Consider the following 27,337-nt stretch of genomic DNA (forward strand, 5'->3'; position numbering starts at 1 on the left):
AGAGTGAGGACCCTCTCCTAGTTGTCTATTTTTCCATGTCCCCAGTCCCTGTGGATCTCCTTGTGTTTTTCCCTGTTATCTTTAGTTTGCCAGTTTATGCAGCAAAGGATGATGAAGTCTCCCTTTCTGCTTGGTATGCACTTAGACTGATGCAGGCAGCCAATTCCCTGTTTCAGGATGCCAATACCTTTTTCCACTTTTGGTATTGATACTTGTGGTAGGGCTCAGCTGCTGTGGCTGGACTTCTTGCCCTGATGATCCATTCCTCCAGGGTCACTGAGACAATATCGATATTGTAGTTTCCATGAGGATCACAGTGTTGTGTATGCCTCATGAAAACTTGGTCGTCTTCACAGAGAATTTACAATGATCCATGGCCGTTTGTACTTTGAGATGGTATAAATCATTTTTGTTGGTGAAGAGATATTACTTCTTACTGGGAGCTCATAGGGGCACACGTGTGCATTCAATGTCTTCCTAACCTTGTGGACAGCTGGCAAAGCTTGATGGTCTGTGTCTGAGATACTGCCTGTTCCTCCCTTCGATCAAACTAGAAGAAATAGCAGTTGCAATGCCCAAGTGACCTCACTGAAGCAGCAGAGAACAGGAAATATGGAGACATACCAGAAGTTTGCTACAGCTGCTTGGAGTGATACCATAGCGAGAATGTTGGAGTTCATGTGACCTTGATCTTTGTAGAGAGCAGTCCTGTGAGGGTGTGACTGCAGCATTTTACATGCTTCAAATTTCCCCTTACCTCATCAACCCCACCAATCTGTTAGCAAACTGATTCCCTGCCTAACAGCACCAATTTCTGTTGGACCACATTCAGTGTGGCCCTCTCCTGTCTCACCAATGTGGAAAGTACATTGAATGGTGAGCTTGGCAAGGAAGCTTAGCCCTGACCTCACCTCCTCATTCCCAGGACAACTCATTGGAAAATAACAAGGAGCAAAGCACCTGGACGCGATGTCCCTCTTCAACCAAAGAGTATCCCAAGCATTGAAGCACACATTTTGTATTCCGACTGTCAGCAGAGAATATGGGTGACAGCAGAGCCATTGAGCTGAAAACATCCTCATTTTGTTCTGATTCCTATAGAAGATCGCCTGCTTATTACAGTTGAAAACTGGAACTAATATATATGCACGTCGATGCATATTGTTTGTCCAGAAAGCTTCTGTTTTTTCTTAAATTATGCTTCTGCATATTACTTGGTGTGGCAGAGGAAATTGTAGAAAGGCACATTACGCAGCTTCGGCACAGGACGTTATGAGAAATAGGCCATTAGTAAAGCATCTCTTCTTCCTCCCCCACTGCCCCATCTATTTATTTCCTCATGCAGGAAATACATATTAATAACCCTGTGGTAACTAGCTTAAATGCTGCTCTTTATATACATAAAAAATATTGCTTTGTGGTTTTGGTAGCAGTAGTAACAAAATTCAAAGTTCAAGGTAACTTTATTATCAAAGTATATGATGTCACCATATATTATTACCCTGAGATTCATTTTCTTGTGGGCAATCACAGTAAACACAAGAAACACAATAGTCAATGAAATACCACACCCAACAGGATGGACAAACAAGCAGTTTGCTAAAAAAACACAACAAACTGTGCAAATGCAAAAAAAAGAGAGATAATAATATGTACAAATAATATTACAACCAGTCCATTCTAACCGATAGGACAATCCATAATAACCCTCTGGATATAATATTACTGATAAACAAGCAAGGACAACTTACTTAATAGATATAGCCATTCCAAACACACATAACATATGGAAATAAATAAACAAAAACCACCAGAAATGTGCTGAACTAAAAGAGAAGATTGAAAAACTATGGAACAGGAACAGGGTATACATTGTGCCGATAGTAATATCTACGACAGGTATCATCCCAAAGTCACTATATAATAGCATTAAACAAGTATTGCTACACAGCAATATGTATTTAATTCTCCAGAAAGCCACAATGCTAAAAACCGCTAGGAGTAGATAAAAAGTTCCCCGTAATTGAGAAATGAGTGTGCTTGGCTATGCCCATACCTCAGGCTTTACTAGCCTGAGCTTAGAAAAAGATAAATATAATAAATAAATATCAAGAACATGAGATGAAGAATCCTTGAGAGTGAATCCATAAGTACTGGGAACAGTTCAGTGATGGGGCGAGTGAAGTGGAGTGAAGTTATCCCTTACACTTAATATTATGTATAAACGCACAGCTCTCCCCATCTGTGGGGTTATGTCCCATGCATCCATGAATCAGTTGCTCATTTGTTCCATCTGCACTAATGATGGAGAATGGAAACAGTTTATTAAATCTAAATAATTTCCAATGTTGTAATTTCATTCGTTAATGGGTATTAAATTACCAAGAAATCTGCAGGCACTGGGCTTTATAAAAAGAGGCATAGCATCCACAAGTAACTGCTTAGGCCTCATTTGGAGTCCTGCCTATCAGTACCACTGTTTGAGAAGCAGATCATTCAGTGGCTGCATATTGTGACAGGCACAGGCCTCAGGGTCTTCAGCTACAAGGACTGACTAGAGATGCCAAAAATATTCACTGGAGATTAGAGAAGGAGATTTAATAGAGGTGTTCAAGAATTAAAGGGGTTTTTCCAAAGGTAAATAAAGAGAAGGTTCTCTTCTTGCAGGGAGATTGGCCAACATAATTTTAAAAAGATTGGTGAAAGGATAAAGGAGTCAATTTTTTTTTGTCATGCTGTTCTGATCTGGAACTCACTGCCTGAATGATAAGCAGAAGGAAGTGAAATTGTACTGTTCTAGAGATTTGGATAAATGCTTGAATGGAAATATGTGAAGGTTGGTGGATGAGAGTGGGGAGTGGGACTAATTGGGTAGCTCGTTCAAAGAGCTAACAGAGGAAGGAAGGACAGATCGTTGCCTGCACTACAAGTTTCTATGTTTCAGAGATGTCTTGCTCAGATCCTGGCTTATTCTGAACTGACTGGCTTCTGATCCTTGACATAGCAGTCTAGGTTATGTAGGAAAATAAAATCAGTGACCCCTGGTGAAGAATACAAAAGTTTAGTCATCAGGATGGGACGTGCTTGACTGGAATATCCCTCTCAGTGCCAAAGCTCACAGTACAAATATCACATGAGGAAGAACTACTTTGACAAGGCATTAGAAAGATAGGCAGAGAGTGTAGAGTTATTGCTTCCTTTCTTGGTACTTCCAGGAGCAAGAATGATTGTGGATTCTGATGTGGGTCCTATGTAGACTGTGCCATAGACAGGGCAAGGAGAGCTTGTTAGAGTAGTTGGTTGGGTAGTTAGGGATATTGTGATCTACTTCTGCTGTTTGCACTTGACCTCGCCACTGATGTAGCTCTGAGGTGTTCACTCCTTCATGTTGAGCCAAGGATGGAAGCATTGGCTGGGATGTTATATTTGTTCATGGAGACTTTAAGGTCGGCCCTGAGCTTTTTCCTTTGCCCTTCTGGAAATCCAATGTCATGTTGGGCGTTGAGTAGAGTAACTCTTCTGGGGAGCCTGGTATGTGGATAGTGTGGCCTTACCTGCTGAAGTCTGGGTAAATGTGATCAGAGCCTTGGAACTGGGGTTGTTGGCCTGAGAAAGTCCCTGTCTTTGACCTACCTGTCTTCATGACTTTTGAGGATTTTTTGGAGGCTGCATCAGTGCTATTTTTATATACAATAAAAATATTTATTGTATAGTGCGCTTTGAGCTGCGTACAGTAGGCTGCAAGAGGGAGGGATTTTAAAGGCACTTGGACAGGTAAATGGAATGGAAATATTTAGAGGGACGCAGGTCACAGGCAGGCAAATGGGAATTAAAATGATTAATTAATAATGAATTAATAATGAAACAATTAATTAAAATGGGAATCATGGCAGAATGAACCAGATGGGCCAAAGAGCCTGGCTCTGTGCTGAGTGACTGTATGACTCTTATGATCACCACAGTTCAGTAGACATTGGGCCTAGTTCTGACTTCGGTAGCCTTGTATTTCAAACATTCTTGTTGTTAGTTGTCTGATGACTACCTGGAACGCTCGAGAGTGTTGCTGGAGGCCACTCCCAAGATATGAAAAGTGATACAATTGTTTCAGGGACCCATCACGGATTTTGATTTCTGGGAATGGCAGTCATGTTTGGTGGGGATAGGATGGTAAAGGATCTTTGCCTAACAGACATTTAATGCAAGATCCATCCTCAGTGAAGCAAGGTAGCTGCTTGATGGAGTTCGGCAGTGGAGGTGAGAGAAGAATGCTTGGAATTTGCCACATATTGTGCATATATTAAAATATTATTGATAGGCTGCTAAACACCAGCATGTTCGTCATTGCCCCTGCACTGATGATGCCTTGGGCAACAGTGACCAGATGCTTCCTTCACCTCCCTGCCCCCGCAGTCACATGACAGTGATGAGAAACAGAAAGATAAGTCCTGGGCTGGAATGAGGAATGGGGGAGGGCAGGGAACCTGGAGAATTCCTCTCTGACCTCCTCAGGCAACTGAAAGCCGTCCAGGAGACCTCATTGATAATGCATACATGATTGTTCAACCACCCACCTTTTATGAGGTCTGATCTTTGCCCTAGCCAGATCCCAATCCAGTTCCCTTTATGAAGGTGTATAAATACTACAAGGATGCTGATAGAAATTGAGGACTAAATGCACTTGGCCAGCTGTCATCCTGCCCTTTTCGCATTTTATAACTCACCCCAGCCTTTTGTTGATAAACACTTCACAATTTCAAGATGTTAACCAAGCTTAAGTTCCTTCCTCATTAGAGACTGGATTCCTTTCAGTTCTGTCATACTCAGAACTGTCTGCAGAATATCTGCAAGGGGACAACTAGCAGAGCTTTGCCAAAGGTTACTCTCCTTAAATAAATGATTGCACAAGTACATTTTTAAAAACATTTATTTTCGGTCTTAGGCAATTGTCACTGGTACACTTAACATGCCAGATATAATTTATATTGTTTGTGAGGTGTGGGAAGTCTCCAGTTGTACTGCAGCATTATTTTAAGAGAGAAATGTAAATGGAAAATTAAACCTCTGGAGTTAAGGAAAAGTGGAATTCGTATTTTTAGTTGTTCCACGTCTGACAGCATTGCTTTCTACCTGCAAGATCACACACACTCCTTTAATACTGGGCGGAATTTAGAACACCTACTATTGAACAAGGTGCGGTTTTCAAAATAGTTTGCAGAGTCATATTTTTAGTGTGTTAGACTGCACCAAGTGAGGTTGGGGTAGTGAAAGCTTAGGGGCGCAATTCATGTCTGGATCACTGTGCTGCCCTGTGGTGGAGATTATCCTTATCTTCCACTGTGACTGAATGTCTGGTTCAATGCCAAGACCACAGTTTACTTTATGATTAATTATTCTTGAAGTACAGGTATCACTGATAAATGCAGTATTTATTGCCTGGGCTTTGGTACAATTGAGCAACTTGGTAGGACACCTCAGGTTAAAAGTTGATCATGTGGGCGAGTGTAGTCACATTTAGACCAGTCCTGGATAGGGAAGGCAGACTCTATAATTTTTTAATTGGCATTACAAAGAAACTTTTCCTGGTACAGTAATCAGCTTCCCACTAGCCTCCCCCACCCATATACCTTTAAAATCTATTACAGTATTTGTGGATGTCATCCAATAATTTGAACTCTCACACACTGAATTATATTCCTCTGTATTTATGTGTGTGTGTGTGTGTGTGTGTGTGTTTATTAGCACACGTGTATGCATGTTGCAGGAAAGAACGCCCCTCTTCAAAAAAATACAGGCTGATGTTCTGGTTTTGTTGTTTAATAATGTCTGTATTTAAAAATCCCTGTTGTAAAATGAACTAGCACTTACGTTGTATCTTCACAAAATCTTTAAATATTTCACAGTAAACATTACTTTGAACTGCAGTCACAGAAGTATAATATTGCACTTTTGAGTGAATAATTTAAAATCTGGTGAAAGTTGCTTAAATAACACTTTTAAGAGTATTAAGAACAATACATATATTTAATACATGTTTACTAATTAAAAAGATAGATGTATAGTAAAGAAAATATTATTAAACAAGAGTACTTAAATTATTCTTTTAATGAATGTTGCCATCAAGTATCTATGCTGATATAAAGATAAGGGGCCAGATATGAAGTGTAATCAACCGCTTGGTTCATCAAGTTATGGAATGTACCTAGACTTAATGTTGAGTTGAATGATGGAGTAATGAGTCAGAGGTACTGACATGAAAACCTAGGCATCTGGCTGGAGATTCTTGACAGAACTGCTAATGAGCCAATAGTGTATTCCAACAAAATAATTTTTTCGTAGAGTTCAGCAGATGGCTTGGGAGGGGAACGGATGAGGGAACAAGAGGTTTATATTTAATCCCACCGTGTAAAAAAGCACCACATTTTTTTTGTTTTTTTAAGGGAGACTCTTTCTTTAAATACAGGTTTTTGTTTGGAAAAATTCATCATCTTTAGAAAAACTTGCGCAGAGTTACTAGCCGCTGCCTTGTTAAAGCAAAATTAATGTGAATATTTGTGTTTCATTTTGTACATCGCCCATTAATAAACAGCCAGAGTCGTACTGGTCTAATATTTAACTCGTGATAATCGGATTTAATTGAACAACAGCAGACAACTGTGGTTATTACCTAAACAATTTCAGCACTCCATACAAGTAGTGTGAATTTATTTTTTGAAAGAAAAGCCTCTCATCATGGCAGTTGGCTATTAAGTAGAAGAAATAAATTTAAGTAATTTGCATTTACATGTATCTTTGTTGCAGCAGTTCGGTGCATATGAAGGTGTCCCTGGGCCAGCCGAGTAGCGGTGGTCACAGCTATTGTTTACTCAGGAAGCTCCCACAAACAGCAGAGCATTTGCTTTTTCTACTGTTGATAGAGGGTCAGGAAAAGACAGGGCACCTGGTCAAATATCTTACACTAATTGTGATTATCAGCCTCTCCCCTTCCATCCATAAATTCAAAGATGGTAACCCCCCCACCAATTCCCCAAAACCATATGACCACTCCCCACCCCAGTATGCTTGCCCTACTTACAGTGCTGTCAAATTCTAAGACTCCTGGCGCCCCATAAGAAGTGCCACTGTACCTCAAGTATGGGCGTAAGTCATTAAACAGTGATGTGCTGTACAACTGCAAGGGGCAAGTCAGACCCAGTCGCACAGCAGTCACTGGGTGAATGATTCTCATCAGGTGAAGGAGCGGAAATGAGAAGCCAAGGCATGTTCCCCCCCAGACGCCAGTCAAGTTAAAGTTGGGCAGGAACAGTCCATTTTACAGCACAGTGAATTTAATCATCGGATTATGAAACAATGTTTTACAGTATCTACAAACTATAGCAAGAATACTCCTGAATGAAAACACACCAAAACCCCCTGATGATAGCAGGGTGATTTCCCCACTAAGTAGTAGTGACTGGAGGAGTTATATTCCTCAAATCAAGGGCATAAAATTAGTCCAGGCCATCTATAGATGTGTGATCCCCAGACCTATTTGAGAGAGGGGTTACTTTCTATGTATAGGCATAGATGCCAAGCCTAATGGTGCTCCCAGGTAAGACCTTTTGACCAGGTGGTCCCCAAAGCAGGACTGACGGAGCTTGGCTCTTCTTTGCTTATAAAGTTAGCCTCCACAATCAGTATACCTTGCAAAGTGAGGCCCTGGGAAAGCTGAAGTGGCTTCTCCGAAAACTGCTGAATGAATCAGGCATGTTTACCTAGAGTTTGCTATATACATTGAAAATGGGATTTTATTTACCACCAATAAAAGAGCTGGTAAAAGGCGTAGGGATCTCAGATATTTGCAGCATAATACTCTTTATTTCGAGCCTGTGAAATAAAGAACAGTACTGGCAAAGCCAAACTTCTTCAACAAGAGTATTCAATCTCAACACAGAATGTAAAATGCTAAGTAGATCCCTGCTTTTTATGAGTTGATGTGGATTTCATGCAATGCCACTGTTTTCCTTTTCACTGTGGTCAAATTCCACACGTAGACTCACTGCACTGGAGGCGCTGCAGGTTGCCTGATGGTTCCTTTTAGAAAACACGATGCACAAACAAGCTTTAGACAAGTCAATTCAGATGCGCTTGCTATTAAAGAGCCCGGGATAGAAAGCAGCAAGTTACAGCCAGACTAAAACGAAGCATCGTGTGCCATTGGGTTTAACGTGGCCTTTTTGTATCTGAGTGCCTGCTGTGAAGTCACGACCTTCCATTCACTTGGGACGTATTGTGCACCGCAGTTTTCTTGGACCATATTTGCACAATAACCTGTTTTCCTGCTTTATTGACCTTGTCTGAACCAGCTCACCCCCCACCCTTTGATACTGCCTTTTCTTTTACCTGTAATGTTGAATGTGAAACTCATGTTACAGACTAGTGTAAAATGTCTACGGTTGTTCAGCAAGAAGAAACTTGTGTTTATATTCCAGCCTAGAATTTACCAAATCACCGTATAACCATTGGAGGAATATTTCTGCAGTTATAGTCACCCTTTCAATATAGAAAACTTTTCGGTTGCCTTGCACACAGCAAGATCCAACATATTGTGACCATCTTTAACATTTTTAGTAATAAGAATTGATGAATAAAATTGACCAGGGTGAACGAAGTCATTTTATAGACATCGCTGCGTTCCCCTGATAGTTGTTTTAGATTCTGTCCTCAGGTCCCCACAGTCTGTCTCGAGCCTGCAATGTTTTGTCTCAGTGATGAGAGAGAGCACCTCATTTTACAAACAGCTTCTTTGTATATGCAGCTGACCCATCTGTTTGATGACTTATTGTACATTTTGACTTTTCTCAGATCAACGTGGGGTTAGCAGTAAAGCTGAATAATGTATCCAACAGTACGATGCAATGTAACTGGATTATTTGCTGTGTCAGTAATGACTGTTGTGTACTGTCGTAATTCTGTATCTAGCTCCCTCAGGTTACTGCTGTGGGCCCTGTCCACTTCCTGAAATCTTCCTCTCTTTACAGCTTCAATAGGTCCATAGCACATTATCTCATCTGGGCAAGGCCATTAGTATGTAACTTCCACTGCAAAGAAAAATTGCGGACTATTAAGGATCCAAAGTACAGGGTAATAAAGGTGGATTTTGTAACATTCATTCACTGTAAGCAAATGCCACATTACTGCAATCATGACTAGCTGAAAAGTAAATGGGCATTGCTTCAGTAACGTTAACGAAAATGAGGAAGAGGGGAAAATATGCATTTTAGTAAGCATGGATTAATACACTTGTAACTTTGTTGTCAGCTTCATTCGATTTCTATGCAGAAAGTTGTTTTGGATGTTTGTGCATGTCCTTTGAACTCTGTACCCAATGGCTCCTTTGAACTTAAACAGACTTTTAAAAAAGGGTTTTGGACAAACCCTGCTCTCCCCAGTGTTGCAAATGTGTTGTAGCCTCTGAGCATTTCTTTACATTAAACATTGTCGAATTACAGTCTGATGAACTGCAGCACTGACTTGAATCTAAGGACAGAGATTGGAACAGACACTGTTTTTGAGTCCAACTCATTCTATTAGCTCCAAAGGTGGTTTTGAAAAGGCATTGCAAAGACCTGAGGTTTAACCCTTCATTAATGTGCAGTAAATGTTATACTGTTCACTTTATTGTATTTTAAATTCAAATTAAATCAAGAATGATTTTTTTTTCACATTGTCGAATGGTTAATACTGTGGACCATATTCGAGTAGATCCTGACTGTACTGTCTCTCCCTACCCTTCCCATCCCTCTCCCCAAATCAGGTGATGCCTACCCCGGTGGCTCAACTCCTTTTCTTGGGGGTTTCGTCGCCAGTGGCCTAGGGACCTCGACTGCACCTCACGGAACCCCTGCTCCTTTGCCCTCTGACCCTTCCTTCCGTGGACCCAACCCCACAAATATCCAGATGGCACAACTCTGGGTGGCACACCCTCACGAAGGTAAAAAAATAAATTCTCAACTGCACTCGGTCTTTGCGGTTTAAGTCTGCTGTTGAACTGAACAACGGGCTTATTTGTCAGCAGTTTCGTGTGTTGCAAAGCCTTTGGTGAAATGGTCTGGAAAACAGTAAGTAAGTGGCAACATCTGAGGGACTTGAATGATAGTTCTCTCACACAAACCTTTTGGAACTGGCCAGACCCAGTTGTGACTTCGTTATTTTCCCTGTGAATAATCATCTGCTGTTTAATCTATCGCCTGGCAAACAAAGAATGACGTGCATTGGCTTAGCAATCGCCTTCTCCCTTCTTTAGCATTTTGTGCGTTTGCAGCCTCTAACTGTGTAACCAATTGGAGAGATAATCTTGCAGTCTCCTTTCTTATTATCTGTAACTTTGTTCCAGGGTGTAAAAGGTCTTGGATCATATCCACACTTTCTTCCTTAGATTAGTATTGTGTGGAGAGTCAACAGCACGTGTTTCCCAATAGCTCAGAGAAGGATAATGGATTATTGTACTGAGGTGTGAAACTTCATGAATGTTGGAGTAGGCAAGGCAAGGGGGTCAGTAACCTGTCTGTATTTTCCTTTCTGTCCCCCCTCTCCTCGTAACCTGGACTCATCATCCACCCCCACCAGTACATCTGCCCATCACCCAAATACCAATATCTATTCTCGGTATGATCTCCCTTAGTTCCATTCCTCCACCTGTTCCATCTGCCCATCATCCCTCCCTTATCTGGTTCCACCTATCACCTACCAGCATCCATCCCTCCCCTTCCTCCTCCCCTCCACCATCTGGTTCCATCTGATTTTTCTTTCCCTTTTATGTGTCCACCTATCGCCTACCATCCTCTGTCTCATCTCTCCCTCTCACTGGCTGTCTTTTCCTGATACTTTCAGTGGCATCAATCCGAAATGTTCTTTATCCCTTTGCCTGCACAGATGCAACTTGCTTGCTGATTCCCTCTCCTGTAGCTTATATTTTTGCTCCAGATTCCAGCTTCTGCAGTCTCTTGTGTCTTGTAGTTAATTTAAGGTGATTAGCAGAAAACAGCAAATACATTGTCATTAGTGGAAAGTCAAGGGAGAAAGCGGAATTTGTTTTTGTTCAGCAAAGCACTACGGACTGCAGTACGTTGAATAAAAGGAAAAAATTCAATTGATATCTTCAAATTGGAGTTGGATATAGCCCTTGAACAAGAAATAATTGGCTGAGCAATGGTGAAAGGGTTGGGGGGGGTGGAGGATGAACTGGATCATCTTACAAAGGTTTAATTCATAGGAGACAGGCTGTACAATACCTTCTGTACTATGATTTCTGCTCCTATGACTTACTGTCTATAAAGTTCTGTGATAAAAATTTAAAAAATAGGATGGCACTGCATCAGAGAAATGGGCTGGGATTAGTTTTTGTAACTTCAGATTAGCATGGGAGTGGAGTTGGGGGCTACTATTTAGGGTGATGAATGAATAGTTCCTGCATTCCCAAACCTCAGCATAGAGAAAAAAAAATCATATATACTTCTTATTGTGCTCACTCACCTTCCCCTCATCCATACTCGTAGAAAAAAAATATTCTTTGGATGTATAGGTTTAACTTGCTTGTACCTTTATACACGCTGGCTCCCTGTTCTGTAGAAGAGATTTTTTTTCCACCAGAAATTATTGTTCTATTTCACATTGTCCAAGCACCTCCAAAATTGCCCTGGAGACTTTTGGAAGTTGCAATTAATTTTCTAGTCACTACAATGCTAGGAAAGAAAAAAAACATATTGAAGGTATTAAAAGTGTATCTTGCTTTCACCTTGTGTTGAAAAAATGTGGGATAACACAGAAAGTTGTGGGACTGTATGGATTGTCTTGTGGTGGAGGTCACGTGATGCAATGCTGCCAGCCTGAGTTGGGAACCTTCCCTGTGCTACTGGTGGCAATCCATGATTATAGCAAAGACCTGCCTGAACTCCAGGCAATATTGTATATTATGCAGTAAATGTGCCTCTGCATCCGTGAAAATGATGTGAAGTTGTCATGTAGAAGTGGAAGCTGCTGGTTCCATTGATGTACTGTGCAGGCATCAGTAAACATTTGCCATCTTCACTGTTTGTGCTACCTCCTCCCCTCCCCTGAACACATTATATCTGCAAATGCTCCATCCACCGGGGAGTTCTAAATCCATTCTAGAGGATACTGGATGTTCTCTTCCATGTGAACTAGGTACTGTAATTGAAGTAGTGCATTTCCTCGGATGATAATCGTCTAGTTCAGCCATTTCTGCTTTGAAACTCTCTGAGAGGCCCAGCCACCTGGTTTCTTTGGCTCACTGTCAAAGTCCCTTGCCCTATTATGCTCCTGTGCATCATCGTGGGCCATTTTGCTGTGTTAAAGATGCTGGTGAAATATAACTTGTTGTACAAAGATGAGCACTGAGGGCGATTATTAGTGACGTCAAATCAGTTCCCCTAGTTGGGGTGGCCTCTGCTATTCTGGAAGTCAGCACACTTCAGAGGCTGAGGCCTGAACTGATTGATGGCCTTCCAGCTGCAGGAACTCAACAATTTCTGCAAATCTTGGACAGCTGAGCGGAGATTTCCCATTGGATTAGTTTATCCTTGATTGATCCAGAGCTTCACCCTGGCCAAAAGCTACCAAGCTACTCTTTCCCTCTTTATGCCGTACAATATTATAATTTATCAAAAAAAAATACAATGGATTGCCCTTGCATCAGGAGTGTGAAAGAAGAATTAGTATGAACATAAAACACCCAACTTAAGAACATCAAAAGTTATAAATCACAGTGTTTATTGATCACTCCAATTCACCCAGATGACACCAGGCAATCTTTTTGCAATCCCCACTCACAGAGAACACTGCTGAAGTAAAACAGGCAGTTAACAGTGTGCCCACTCCAGGTCTACTAATGATCCACAAGGTCCTTTCCAATAAACTTGTTACCTTGTTCTTCAGTTGGTCGGAGATTAAGGTCTTAGATTTTAAATTTGGTGTTGTATTTAAAACTCGTCTTTGTTTCTGTCATTATTCCACACCAACTGATTGACAATGGGAGTCTGAAATTCCAAAGACGATACCAGAAAGACGAGGGCAACTTGCTGCAGTGTGCCCTATAGGTTGTTACGTACCGGCTGCATGAGAGAGGGAGAGCATACACTGGTAGATGGATGCCATTGAAGTCAGCTGTTCTGATCTTAATGGTTATGCTTCTTGAGCTTGTTGATGGGGCTTTACTTAACCACACAACTGGAAAGCCTTCAGACTCCAGATTGTGTTTTGTAAGTGGTGGGATAGGCTTTGTGGAATCAACAGATGATAATATCGGTCCTAAGGAAACTCCAGTAATAGTGTGAAAGACTTAACTATTTGCGGAACCGTAGCAGCAATAAATTTAGTCACCAGGAAATACAATAAGGGATTCAGGAGAAGCTTCTTTACCCATGAGATGATGAGAAACCAGTGCTGGCGATGGCTTGAAGTGGTTGTGGTGCTTGTCCAGTTTCCCTTCAAGTAGATATTTTAAAGGGAAACAATATCACATGAGGGAAAACAGAAACAGTATTGCTGACAAGAGTGGAACAAAGTGGGCTGGAAGAAAGCACGGGCACAGAATAGCACTGATTGTACGATTGAATCATTTATTTCTGTCCTGTGTATAATAATCGCTGTTAAAAGATTCTTTCTCCTCTCAGTCTCATTTTTCCCGTTCACAGATTCCCTTTCACTAATCCCTCACAGAAGACACTGGCAACGATGCAACCAAGGGGGAGTGACAGTACTACCACAGGAATAGATTTTATGTTTGCCACAATACTTATAGGGTCTTTGGGAGTCTCTTACTGATCCTATTCTTGTAGTGAGCACTGAATTTACTTCTATTGGTTCAGTTGATCTTGCAAAATAAGAAAGCGAATTCAGTCTCATATTGCAATATTAAGAATTACATCAATAGAGTCACAGAACACTACAGCATAGACACAGGCCATTCGGCTGACCTAGTCAGTGTTGTACCATTTACCTGCTTAGCTCCACTGACCTGCACCTGGACCATAGCCCTCCATGCTACTCCCATCCATGTACCTTTCCAGATCTCTCTCAAAACTTGAAACTTGATCCTGCATCTATCACTTGTGCATCAAACTCGTTCCACACTGTCACCACCTTTTGTGTGAAGAAGTTCCCCCTCATGTTCTCATTAAATATTTCACCTTTCACCCTTAACACATGACCTCTAATTCTAGTCTCAACCAACTTTAGTGGAAAAAAGCCTGCTTTTATTTACTCTATCTATACCCTCATAATTCTGTATACCTCAATCAGGTCTCCCCTCAATCTTCTATGTTCTAGGGAATAAAGTACTTATCTATTCAATCTTTCCACATAACTTAGGTCCTCAAGTCCCAGCAACATCCTTGTAAATTTCCTCTGCACTCTTTCAATCTTATTTACATCTTTCCTGTAGATAGGTGATCAAAACTGGACACAATACTCCAAATTAGGCCTCACCAGTGTCTTATAGAATTTCAACATACCATTCCAACTCCTGTACTCAAAATACTGACTTATGAAGGTCAATGTACCAAAGGCTTTCTTAATGACTATATCACCCTATGTCACCACATTTAAGGAACTATGGATCTGTTTTTCCAGATCTCTCTGCTCTAGCACAACCGTCACTGCCCAGATAGTCTTCCTCACTATCCACTACACCCCCAATCTTGGTGTCATCCGCAAATTTGCTGATCCAGTTTACCACCTTATCATCCAGATGACAGACAACAAGGGATCCAGCACTGATCCTTGCAACGTACCACTAGTAACAAGCCTCCAGTCAGACAGGCAACCATCTACAACCACTCTCTGGCTTCTTCCGTGAAGCCAATGTCTAATCCTATTTACTGCCTCATCTTGAATGTCAAGTGATTGAATCTTCTTGACCAACCTCCCATGTGGGACCTTGTCAAAGGTCTTGTTCATGCAAACGACACCCACTGCCTTGTCTGAAAGTGAAACCTCATGTCTTATTTTAGGCCTCCTGATTCCCTCCTTAAGTGTTCTCTTGCATTTCTTCTCAAGTACCTCGTTTACTCCTGCCTCCCTCCGCCTGCTATGCACTTTCTTCTTTTATCTTAACCAGGGTCTCAATATCTCTTGAAAACTAAGCTCCGCTAAACCTTGTATTTTATTTTGTCAGGCACAACAAGCTTTGTACTCTGAAAATTTCACTTTTGAAGGGCCTCCCACTTACTAAGTGCACCTTTGTCAGAAAACAACCTGTCCGAATCCACACTTGCCAAATCCTTTCTGATACCATCAAAATTGGCCCTTCTCCCATTTAGAATCTCAATCCACAGACCAGAACTATCTTTTTGCATACTTAACTTTGAAACTAATGGCACTGTGATCACTAAATGCGAAGCGTTCCCCTACACAAACTTCTGTCACCTATACTGTCTCATTCCCTATTAGGAGATCTAGTATCACATACCCTCTCTAGTTTGGACTTACATGTATTGATCAAAGAAACATTTCTGCACACATTTGACAAGATCTCTCCCATCCAGCCCTTTTACTGTATGGGAGTTCCAGTCAATATGTGGAATGTTGAAATCACCTACTATCGCAATCTTATGTTTCTTGCAACAGTCTGTAATCTTACTACAAATTTGCTTCTCAAATCCCACAGACTGTTGGGTAGTCTGTACCAAGATATGACCACGTGAAACCCATTAATGTGGCCATACCTTTCTTATTCCTCAGTTCTACTCATAAAGCCTCGCTAGCTGAGCTCTCCAACCCTTCCTGACTGAGTACTGCCATGACATGCCACCCTTCCCCTTTTAAATCCCCCCCCCACTGTATAACATTTAAAATAACAATAATTATCTCATTAATAATTCTTCTACTCTAGACCTAGCTAATTAGGTCAACATGGATTACCATTGGAGGAGTTAAGAAAAGCCATTGAAGGGTTAACAAAATAGTCGCGATCACCAGCAAGCTCTTGTGTTCAAGCCAAGCCCAGTGTTCCCCTGTTTTGTTAGGCACACATGGCTATTTAAGATGAAAGAGAAGGTTGGCTTGCAAGTGAATCATATAAATCCATTTTCAGCAGCAATTCAGATTGTTATTGGAAAGAATCGCACTTTTCTGTTCAGATCCTATTTATCCATCTAATGAAGTTGTCCCTCCTCCTAAGATGACATTAACCCATTCATGTCAGGATTCTAATGTACCGGATTCCATTTGATCAATTCCACAAATCACATTGCATTTTAAGTAGTGAGTTGCAATTGTGGTTATAGGTGTTATTGTGACAATGTTGGTGTAACTAAGAAACATGTTTTATGTTGTCTTGCTGTTAATAACTTCACAGAATAAATTATATTTTAGTGTGCGAATTTTAGATTTAATACTTTTCAGCTCAGATATGTGGATACATAGAAACTCCATTTACCCTGGGATTTTCGGACTGATTTCTAAAAGGAGGAGTGTCTGAAAGAACTGGTTCCCGAATCATTCAGGGACTTATGTTGAGCTATTGCTCAGAGATTTCAGGGTTGTGCTTCTATAACACATTTGAACAAGATGGTTTTTTTTGGATAATGGGAGTCGGAAGTTCCCAACAAGCCACTGTGAGCTCAGTCACAGCCATCTATGCAGTTGCCTTTGGCTATTTGGGGCCTATTTTATAGGAAGTCAGTGCCAACTGAGAGGCTTTGCTTTTTATTAGCTTGGCACTCGGGCTACATATTGGCTGTAAACAGTGCTAAATAACCCAAGCAGTGTTCATCCATTGTGATTTTATTGTAAATGCATTAAAACTCTAAGCCACGTTTCAGAGTTAAAACCCTGTAAGACAAAAGTACCCCAGCACCAAGACCAGAAGCTAATTTTTATGCAACTTCACTGGAAAAATATGTGATGTTGTCAGAATTGCAGTTCCTTCTTCTGTTATGACTTTTCTGAAGGCACTGACTCATGCCAAAGCTCAATTTTATCAACCACTTCTTCTGCTCCCTGTTGCCCAATAGCTCATTTAAGTTGCCAGCTGAGGCAGCGAGAGTTGTTGGCCTTGTGTATAATTATGCGGTTAAACAATTCTACCTCACTCTTCGTTTATCATCGCCCTTTCTAGCTGAGGTGGTAATCAGAAAATTTATGCAGTATATACTTTCCCCCTCATCTATCTTGAACTCTTTACATCGTTTCACTAACCTCTAAAGTCTGTCTAGTTTCCCATTGTCGCCATTTATTCCATCCCATTCTATCAAGATCATATCCATTTCTGTCAGCGCACCAACCAGCCCCTATATATTCTCTTTGGATTGCCAAAAGATATACTCTTTGTTCCCTTCCTTTTCTTCACCGATACGCCCCTCATCCAAGGCATGGAGATGCAAGAGACTGCAGATGCTAGGATCTGGAGGAAAGTAAACTTTTAGAAGAACTTGCAAGATCAGGTAATGTCTGTGGGGGCAAAAGTATTGTTGATATTTTGGGTTGACACCTCAAATCCCGACTGGACAAAACTTCTATAGGATCCTGATTCAGAGTCCCAACCCAAAACATTGACCATTCCTTTGCCTCTACAGATGCTGCTTGACCTTTTGAGGTGCTCCAACAGTTTACTATTACTCATCTAAATTATACTGCCAATTTCCATATTGTTAATTTATCCGCCAATCTGTAAGAGCTGATATTTCATCCAGTTAGATGCCAGAGTAAAACATTTTCTGCATGCTTGTTACCATTCCCCCCCAACCTAAATCCTCTCCATCACAAACATTATCTTCTATCACCTGAGCAACTCTGCCCTTCACCACACTTGCCTCAACTCTATAGGTTGCCTTTATTACCTGCATTTTCAATAAGTCTCATCCAGATCATCTAAAATACGATTTCTGAAAATCGAAGTTCAACTGATTCTCCTTTGTCTATCTTACTTGTTATTTCTTCAAGGAATTCCAACAGATTTGTCAGGCAAGGTTTTTCCCTTGAGGAAATTATGCTAACTATGCCCTATTCTATCAGGTGCCTCCAAATACCCCAAAACCACATCCTTAACAATAGATTCCCAACATCTTCCTAACCTCTGAGGTCAGACTAACTGCCCTATAACTTCCTTTCTTCTGCCTCTCTCCCTTCTTGAAGAGTGGAGTGATGCTTGCAATTTTCCAGAACCACTCCAGAATCTAGTGATTCTTGAAAGATCATTACTAATACCTCCACAATCTCTTCAGCCACCACCTCCAGAACCCTGCGGTGTACACCATCTTGTCTAGGTGACTTATGTACCTTCAGACCTTGCAGTTTCCCAAGAACCTTCTCCTTCGTAATGGTAACTTCACACACTTCATGACCCCGACACCTGGAACTTCCACCATACTGCTGGTGTCTTCCACAGTGAAGACATAATGCAGAATACTTATTCAGTTCATCCACTATTTCCTTACGTTGCAACTCATTCTGTTGACTGCAATTTTGCCCTATCATCAGCCTCTTCTTCCTGGAAGTCTTACTATTCCCTTTGTTCTCTACAACCCCACTCTTTCTGTGCAATTCAAATCAAATCAAAGATTTGATTTCTAACTTTGATTTATACATTTTCCTCATTCTGGTGAAGGGTCATTGACTTGAACTGTTAAATATGGTTCCTTTTCTACAGATGCCTGACCTTCATTTTCTGTTTCTATTTAAGATTTTTAGCATGTGCAGTTTTACTTTTTGCATCCCCATTAGTCTTTAAGGAGAGAACTCCATGCTCTGATTCTCTTTCCTGATGCCTGAGGCCAAAGGCTGCAAGCACAGCTGGATACACATATCTTCCTAGGGTGTGGCTTGGTGAGAGTGTGGGAAGCGATTCTGTCTGAAGTGACCGGGAGTTCACTCCCAAATGAATGGTAATTTTCATAAATTACTGGAGGTTTTAGAACTGTTCTGGAGAAATCCCTGACACGATACTTGAATTTGTACGATGAAGTACTTACTACCATTAAATCTCAAACATATTGTTTTATAAACATGAGGAAATCTGCAGATGCTGGAAATCCAAAGCAACACACACACAAAAGTGCTGGAGGATCTCAGCAGGTCTATGGCACGAATAAACAGCCAATGTTTCGGTACAAGACCCTTCCTAAAGGGAGAGGGAAGCTGCCAGAATAAAAACGTCAGGGGAGGGGAAGGAGGATAGCTAGAAGGTGATAGATGAAGCCAGGTGGGTTGGAAAGATAAAGGGCTGGAGGAGAAGGAATTTGAAAGGAGAGGAGAGTGGACCATGGGAGAAAGGGAAGGAGGTGGTGATCCAGGGGGAGGTGATAGGCAAGTGAGAAGAGGTAAGAGGCCAGAGTAGGGAATAGAGAAGGGGGGGGCGAGGGAATTTTTTTATCAGAAGGAGAAAGGGATTTTTTTTATAACCAGAAGGAGAAATCAATATCTTGTTTTATACCCTTTATGTTCTGAATTGCCCCACTAGAACTTCCTTACTGCTGTTCTATCTGCTTCTTTAAATTTATTTCTTAGACATAGCCATGAATTTTATAGACAACTCAACCTGTGGGAAATGTTCCGAAGAATTTGTTTGAAATGTAATGAGAGCATTGAAAATTAAATGCGCCCACTGCAATGCTTTATTTGAGAAATAGTTGAGAAATTTTTAATGTTTACTGATTGTCAGCTATATTAGAATGCTAATTGTTGGCAATGATCTACTTCGCTCTTTCCAATGTTATTCTTTAAGCTAATGTCATCAGAAACAGAGTCTTGAACCTGGCAAGCAGCTGAGGTGTATATTCAGCATTGTAGCTTTTTTGAAACTTGTGCTTTTAATTAGTGGAGTATGGCAGAAAATAAAACAAGAGGATCTGGAGTCAGAATTCACTTTGAATATCAGCTTCTTGTGAGATTGTGGCACTCTGGGTAGGACTAATTTGGACCTATAAAATGGCACCAGGCTTCCCCAACCACAATAAACAACTTAATGATTGTCTGGAACTAAGTAATGGACTTGAGAAGCGTGGACGACTAAAACACTTTTCTGCCTCCTTCAGTAACAGAAACAACAGAATAATCTCCTTCAAGGTCACCAGAGAGTACTTTGACATTTATATTTTGGCTCCAGCAGTTTATCTTCTTACCTTCTCCCCACCCTCACCCTCATCCCCTCCTACCCAACCTGCCCGACACACAGATTGACTAAGAAGAGTGATGACAGGGCTAAAGAGAGCAGTGGGTGTGTAATTGGTTTAGAAGGTGTCTCATACAGTCCCAGAATGAGACTGAGGAGGCATCACCTCTTTTCCTTCAGCCTCCTGAGTTTTACTTGCCAGCTTCAGGTTTAGGTTGAAATGCTAGTCTTACCTGGGCTGTGGAAGGGACTGGTTCGTGGATGGTACACTGCACAGAGGAGTTGACATAAATATCCTTTGCGCTAAAGTAAACAGGGAAGTAGGAAATTGCGTTGTGATCCTGAGTTTTCCGTTTGCCCCCTTGGGATTAAAAATGATTATGTTTTTCAGCTTGGCAAAACAGAAAAACAGAGGAAAGACCATAGCTGAGCTGAATTTATATTTATATTTAAAAGTTAGAACCTGTGGCCTTTTTATTTTACCCCATGCCAGCCTCAGGATGTTTTTTGTTCATTGCTTTTGCCCTTTTCTCAACCACATCAGACAAAGGGATGGAGCTTCCATTGTACATAATGGCCTTCATGATTCAGTGTCTAAATGAAATGAAAGCACCTGTTCATGATCAAAAAAATATGAGAACACATAATCAGCCTTTTTAAAGAAGGTTCAGATGTTTCCTACTGCTAATAAATGCCTTCATTCATTTGGAGTCCCCCGTGAATTACTTGGCTGAAGTTTTAACAAACACCATTGTAATATTTCGGATAGTAGTGCCCTTAATGCTAATACAAAATATTATTGCAACACACACAAAATGCTGGAGGAATTCAGCAGGCAAGCTGTGGAAAAGAGTAAACAGTTGATGTTTCCGACCGAGACCCTTCATCAGGACAAACTATTATTGTTTATTTTTATTTTCTTGCCTGAATGGGCAAAAAGAATTTGGACAACTAACGGAGTTGCTTGCAAGGGGAGGTTGGGTGGAATCAATTAAGTCACATCGATTTATCCCACCTCTCTTTGGGGATATGATACTTAAGTTCAATACCTATTGGCAGTAGAGCAGGAAATTGCTCTGCTTCTAATTCCTATTCATCCATTCACCCAGGAAGGTGTGTTAGTGACATGTAGTATGTATAACATTAATGGTTCAAGAGCAGGCCAGCAGACAGAAGCTGAGATGGGTAAGGCAAGCACCACCTCCACCACAACCTGTGGCCGGCACAAACAATTGGATAGAACCAGAAATAAAATGTGTCTATACTCCTTGTAAAAGGGAACTTTCATTCAGTGTCAATAATGGGCACTAAGTGCATTTCAACAATACTCCTCTAAATAAATTGGATTAAAAATGTCACTGATTGTCCGGTGGCCTTCAGCAAATTACAGTTTCTTGGTCACTGGCAGGTATAATTGTGCAAAGTTAAAAATAGCCCATGATCTGGTCAGTTGACCATCAGATCAGTTTTATAAATAACAAAAAGTTTGTTGTAGGAGGAAATAATAGGAAAAGGTTGCCTATTTTATCAGAATTTATCATTGTGGAGATTTTGAGAAAATCAAGTAGTTTGAGCAGAATCAGTAGGTGTATTTCATAGTTTCTACTCTGTAAATTCCCATGTTCCCCATCCATGATCTTCGTGATATATTTTATATATTCACTTGGCCTCTGCAGTCTTTCTCAGGTGTAGAAGTCAGGCAACAGAATTAAAGTGGTGTTTTTCAAACTGGACTTTGGAGGTGGTGCAGAAGCAGAGATATTTTTAAAATTCATTTCTGAGACACAGATATTGCAGCCCTTGCTTCATTTCCCTTGAAAGGACAGTGCTGAGGCTCCTTTTGTTCTAGTGAACATTCTTCGATATAGATTGTGGCCAGTTGACCCAGGCTGTTAGCAGGTCAGGTCCATATTCATTTCCGGACAGGCCAAGTTAAGCCATCGCATATAGGCTTGGATCATTATTATATCCAGTGCTAGATGATTATAATATGTCTTCTATACTTGATAAGGTTTGGATTTCATCCTCAAGCAGAACAATGGTATGCTTAAAATTGACATAGTTAGAGTGATGGTTGGATGGCATATGCAAGTATTCAGAGTAAGACAGATCATAGTTAAATTTGGGTTAGGATGTAGCTTTATACCCAAATAGGCCTTTTTTGCCATAATATTTAAGAAGTTTGATGATTTTGACCAAACAATGATGAATGAATGGATAAAGGCTTTCATCCATTCATGGGGAAACCAAGCAATGGGATTGATCTGCTCAGATCAGAAACCTAAACTCCCACGATATTCAGTTAGTGTGTGGAAGAGTAACAAGTTCCGATTGACTTCCCCTCTTTCCATTGATGGGAATGGCCAACTGGAAATGCAGGAGAAATAATATGCTTTCCTGCTGTGACAAGTAGTCATAATCTAGAATACATTGCCCGAAGGATTATCGTAACCAGGTTACTCGGCAACTTTCAGAGGAGAATTACACACATACAAAGGATCCATTTTCCACTTTGATGCATCATGTTGTTCACCTGAGTTATGCCACCTGGCTGTGATTGTGTTGAAAAGGAAATGGTTTCAGGCAAAAGAGCAGTGAAATTGGAAATCTGATTGCTCTTTCAAAGAGTTTAGATAGGCACAACAGGTTAATTTTGTGCCCTGTTCGTGGTTGCCCCCTCTCCCCCCACCAACTGGAAAAACATTGAGAAAATCTGATGTGCTGCTTGAGTTTCACCTGATATGTTAGCACAAGAAAATAGTGTGTATTTGCAAAGCACTCCCACAGATGATGAAATCTCCCTAAATTGGTATTTAATCAGTGAAGATTTAAAATGATTCCTGAAACCCTAAACCTCAGCTTGTCTCCCTGTGCTGCTGATTCATGCGTCACTTTATCGCATGATCTGAAACATCTGGCACACTATGATTTATTACCTGCACTTGGAGTCTTATGCTAATGTTCTCAGAGAAATGAGCCTTCCTTTTTGGGAACATTTATGTGACTGCTGACTGCCTTCTAATCTCTTAAAAAGATGCACAAGCTAACTTGTAAACCTAGTGTTCTTTATAAATAAATGTATAAAAGCTATTTTTAGAAGTATTAATCTGATTACCAGATGTGTATGCTAAGGCTGCTCTTCTCTGAGCTGATGTATCTTCTACCCCTGATGTAAAGAGGGGTGTGTGTAGCCTGGAGAAAGAATGCAGATTTAGCAGAGAGGCTGATAGCCTTAAGCACTCTGCCTTCATTTAAAAAATGGCTCAATTTTGAAGCAAGTAAGATAAAATTCCTGAGTAATTTCACATTAAATACAAACAGCAAATGCTGGAAAAACTTAACAGGCCAGGACACATTTGTGGAAGGTTGAATAACCTTCCTGATTTCCAGTATATTTGCAGGTTTTTGACTTTTGTTCTGGAAAACTCTGGGGTCCTAATAGGATCTTAGTTTATACTCCAGTTTAGATGATGAAGAATTTACAAAAGATGCTCACTACTTTTTTATTTCTGTTATTTTACACTACTTATTTTATCTATCTTATAGACATATACTTAATGTAACTGAATTTTTTCCTCTATATTTATCGTGTATTTCATTGTACTGCTAACGTAAAGTTAACAAATTTCACGACATAGTCCGGTGATATTAAACCTGATTCTGATTCGGATCCTCTGACAGCCATGATCCCCTTCCCCTCTGCTTTTTGTCCATAGATGAATTATTAATTTAGTTTTGGATAAGTTACAGTACCTCATTTATGCTGTTCATTATCTGCCAAGATGTTCAACACACAGGGTATAGTGTGCCAGTTTTTGAAACAGATATCAGATAAACTTGCTCAAAAAAAAAACAGATGGAATCATATTGCAGTTTCCTTGAAAGAGCTGTTTTGGGTTTTTTTTTCACACTCGTACTTTTTCCCTATGGTTATGTCGTTTTTTTAACTTACTGTAATTTCCCTTGGATAACATTGGTGGCGTGGAGAGGGGAGACTTGCAGCATGGGCAACTGCTGGTCTTCCGTACAACCTCGCCCAGGCCTGCGCACTGGAAACCTTCCAAGGTGCACATCCATGGTCTCACGAGACTAACGGATGCCTATATATAATTTCCTTTTAAATCTGCTTCCACGCTCTTCTACAGCATATTCCAGGTCATAGTAGTTTATTCTGTGAAAGAATTTCTCATCTTCTGTGTGATTTTTGTTGCTAATCCCTGTCATCTATGGCTGTCTTACCTGCAAACGTGGCTTCACCTAACCAAGCCCTTTAGTTCATACATGTGGATACCCCATTTAAATTTACCTATAGTCCTTTGCATTCCAAGAAGATTTATGCCAATTTATTTTGTTCAGCGTTCTTTGAAATATTCAAGTACATTTCTGCAGTCTTGCCAAAGGTTTCATATCTTTGTAATTAACATTCAGTGTTGAGCACTCTGTACATCAGAAACATGCTTTGCAAAGTTAAGTTCTAATGATTCTGAACCACTTGCCATCATTGAGCAAATCTATATGGGGTGGTGTCTTAGGAAAGCAGCATCCATCATCATAGACCCCTTGTAGGCCACGCTCTCTTCTCACTGTTGTCATCAGGAGGAAGGCACAGGAGCCTGAGGTCCTACACCATCAGGTTCAGGAACAGTTATTACCCTCCAACCATCAGGCTGTTAAACCAGAGGGGATAACTTCACTCCACTCCATGCCCCATCACTGAACTGTTCCCATAATCTGTGGACTTATTTTCAAGGATTCTTCATCTCATTTTCTCAATAATTATTGCTTATTCATTTATTATTATCATTTCTTTTTTTCTCTTTCTTTTTGTAATGGCGCAGTTTATTTTTTTTACATATTCATTGTTGGCTGTCCTGTTGGGTGCAGTCTTTCATTGACTCTGTTGTGTTTCTCGTATTTGTTGTGATTGCCCACAAGAAAATAAATCTCAGGGTTGTATATGGTGACACATATGTATTTTGACAATAAATTTACTTTGAATGTTTGAAGTCTGATTTTCGGAACAGCAACCCGCCAGGGCCCCAAGAGGTTCCTGAGCAAGTCTGGTTTGGATAAGCAGTGTTAGTTCGCTGATTGATAAAGCAGTCTGAGCTGGCTTCAGGGCCCAGAGTCAGTCGTAACAAAGGCAAGGCCATGTGTTTTGGCAAATGGCCTGAATGACCCTTTGTTCCCTTCACAATCAGGCTTAAACAACTGAAGGTGCTGGGAATTTGGCTGAGTGGAGTGATACCATCACCAAGAACTAGGGAGATTGTATAGACCAAATGAGTCAGAACTGAGAATGTGGGAGCAGAACTTTGTGGCTTTCTATTGTGTGGAGATGTTAATGAGCATGGCAGGGTTTGCTGGTGGATGTTAGCCCATCACTGAATTTATCTTTGAAGAACAAATGAAGATGGCTCACTACTCTTTCTCAGCCAGGCTGTTCTGACAGCATTTCCCATACCCAAGTAGGACAGGGGCAGAAGGCATGCTAGATCACCACCACCCAGAAATTTCCTTCCAATCACTCAGCAACTCCAATTCAGAAATATATTGCCTTCATTGTTCAGTCCAACAGCACTGTGAGAAAACCATGACTGCAGTGGCTCAAGGAGAAAGCTAACCACCCTGACATATTTAGGGAATGTGGGATAGTTGATAATCCAGGTCTTCACATAGATCTTAATAAACGAATATTAAAAATCTCTCTCTCATTCTTGTATAAGATACACCTCAATGAATTGCCAAGATGATCTTGTAAACCTCTGCACGTAATTCCATTGACATCAAAGGAAGTCTCCACTGAGTCTTGTGTGTGGCTTCGAAATGGCTGATGTTAAACATTTGCTCTGACTCTTACTAAATACATATTTAAGCCTTGGGACCTAACCTTTGAACTTGTGACCTTTGTGCACTCCTGCCTCCATTATCTTGGCTCCACTGCAGATATCACTCTGCTGGCAGGTTTGACAAAGTGCCTAATTACTGAAAAGCTTCGTGTTAACGAGATCGCCATGTGCACGGGAAGAAATCACAGAAATACAGTTTGTGAATTGCCTGCTTTGTGGATACACCTACCTTCTTCCTTACTAACTCACATCCACCACCCCCCCTGCCAAAAATATTTCCGTTTATCAGTTTAGCTTTTACAAGACAATTTTTTACAGATTGTTGAAGAAACTGAAGAAGTCAAGCATGAGGGAAATGCTTTTTGTGAGAAAGCTTACTAGATTTTGAATTTGCAATAGCTAACTTTACCCTGCGGGAGTCGGTTTCCATCTCCCTGTTTTAAGAAGTGACCCAGAAAATTTGAATGTTTTTGATTGTATCTAGTGTTTAATATCTGCCATTTTTAGCCGAAGCTTTTGTTGTTTGTTCAACTATGGGTGCTTAAATGCTGCTTGTAAATCTCTGAAATTCCACTACTGGAACTTGAGTATAAGATCCAGGCTGACGCTCCTGTGCAGTCTTAGGAGTTGCTGCACCGTTACAAGTACCATTTGGAGCATTTGTTAAATCCATGGTCCGTCTTCTTCCTCAGGTGAATATTGGGGATTCACTGTAGAACTTGGTTCTGTTGCATGCAGTAAATATGTAATGAGACATAACTGGCTGGAATAGAACCAAATTTCAATGGCATAATTCAACACCACTCCTTTAGCACAGACAACAGAGGATCAATTACTACCACTATTAGATCCACCACCCTCTCTCACCCGAGCACCAATACCCTGGTTAAAGTTTGTCCCTCAGCACAAATTTATTAAAAGTTTCTCTTGTGATTTTCACATTGCTGTTCATGGAAGTTATTTGTAAGTTGCTTGGTGTTTTTTCTATATTGCATCAGTAACTGCATTTCAGAAGTATTCCACTGGGTGTTAAACCGTTTAAATGTTCTGGAGCTGTGAAAGGCACAGCAAAGTACAATTTATTTCCTTTGCTAATAAAGCAAAAGAACTTAATACAGGAATCCAGCCTTGTTCTTTAAAAGAAATTCTTTCCTGCATAACGTGAAACTGAAATGTATTAATGCTAAATTTGAATGGTACATACTATTTAATACATAAGTAATATTGTATTCTTTATTTTCACAGGTTATTCACACTTGCCAAGTAGCCTTTATCCTCCTTATATTCCCATCAGTCACCTTGAGCACCCAAGCACTGGCAGCCCCATTCTAGCCCAACTCAGCCAACACAGCCTGTTTGACTCTCAGAAAGGTCAGTGCCA

At 40.6% G+C, this 27,337-nt stretch overlaps 1 protein-coding gene across 9 annotated transcripts in view; it reads left to right on the plus strand.

The window, feature by feature from the left end:
• tnrc18 (trinucleotide repeat containing 18) overlaps positions 1–27,337 on the plus strand; it is a 227,082-nt gene that overhangs the window by 103,077 nt on the left and 96,668 nt on the right. For 8 of the 9 annotated variants that reach the window (XM_063058917.1, XM_063058919.1, XM_063058918.1 and 5 more), the window contains 2 exons: positions 9,794–9,970; positions 27,202–27,327. In XM_063058917.1, coding sequence (XP_062914987.1) covers positions 9,794–9,970; positions 27,202–27,327 — 303 coding nt within the window. The remainder of the gene's footprint in view (positions 1–9,793; positions 9,971–27,201; positions 27,328–27,337) is intronic. The other variant, XM_063058923.1, reaches the window with a different exon arrangement.

The sequence above is a fragment of the Mobula hypostoma genome, chromosome 9 (assembly GCF_963921235.1).
Source record: "Mobula hypostoma chromosome 9, sMobHyp1.1, whole genome shotgun sequence".
Lineage (NCBI taxonomy): Eukaryota > Metazoa > Chordata > Chondrichthyes > Myliobatiformes > Myliobatidae > Mobula > Mobula hypostoma.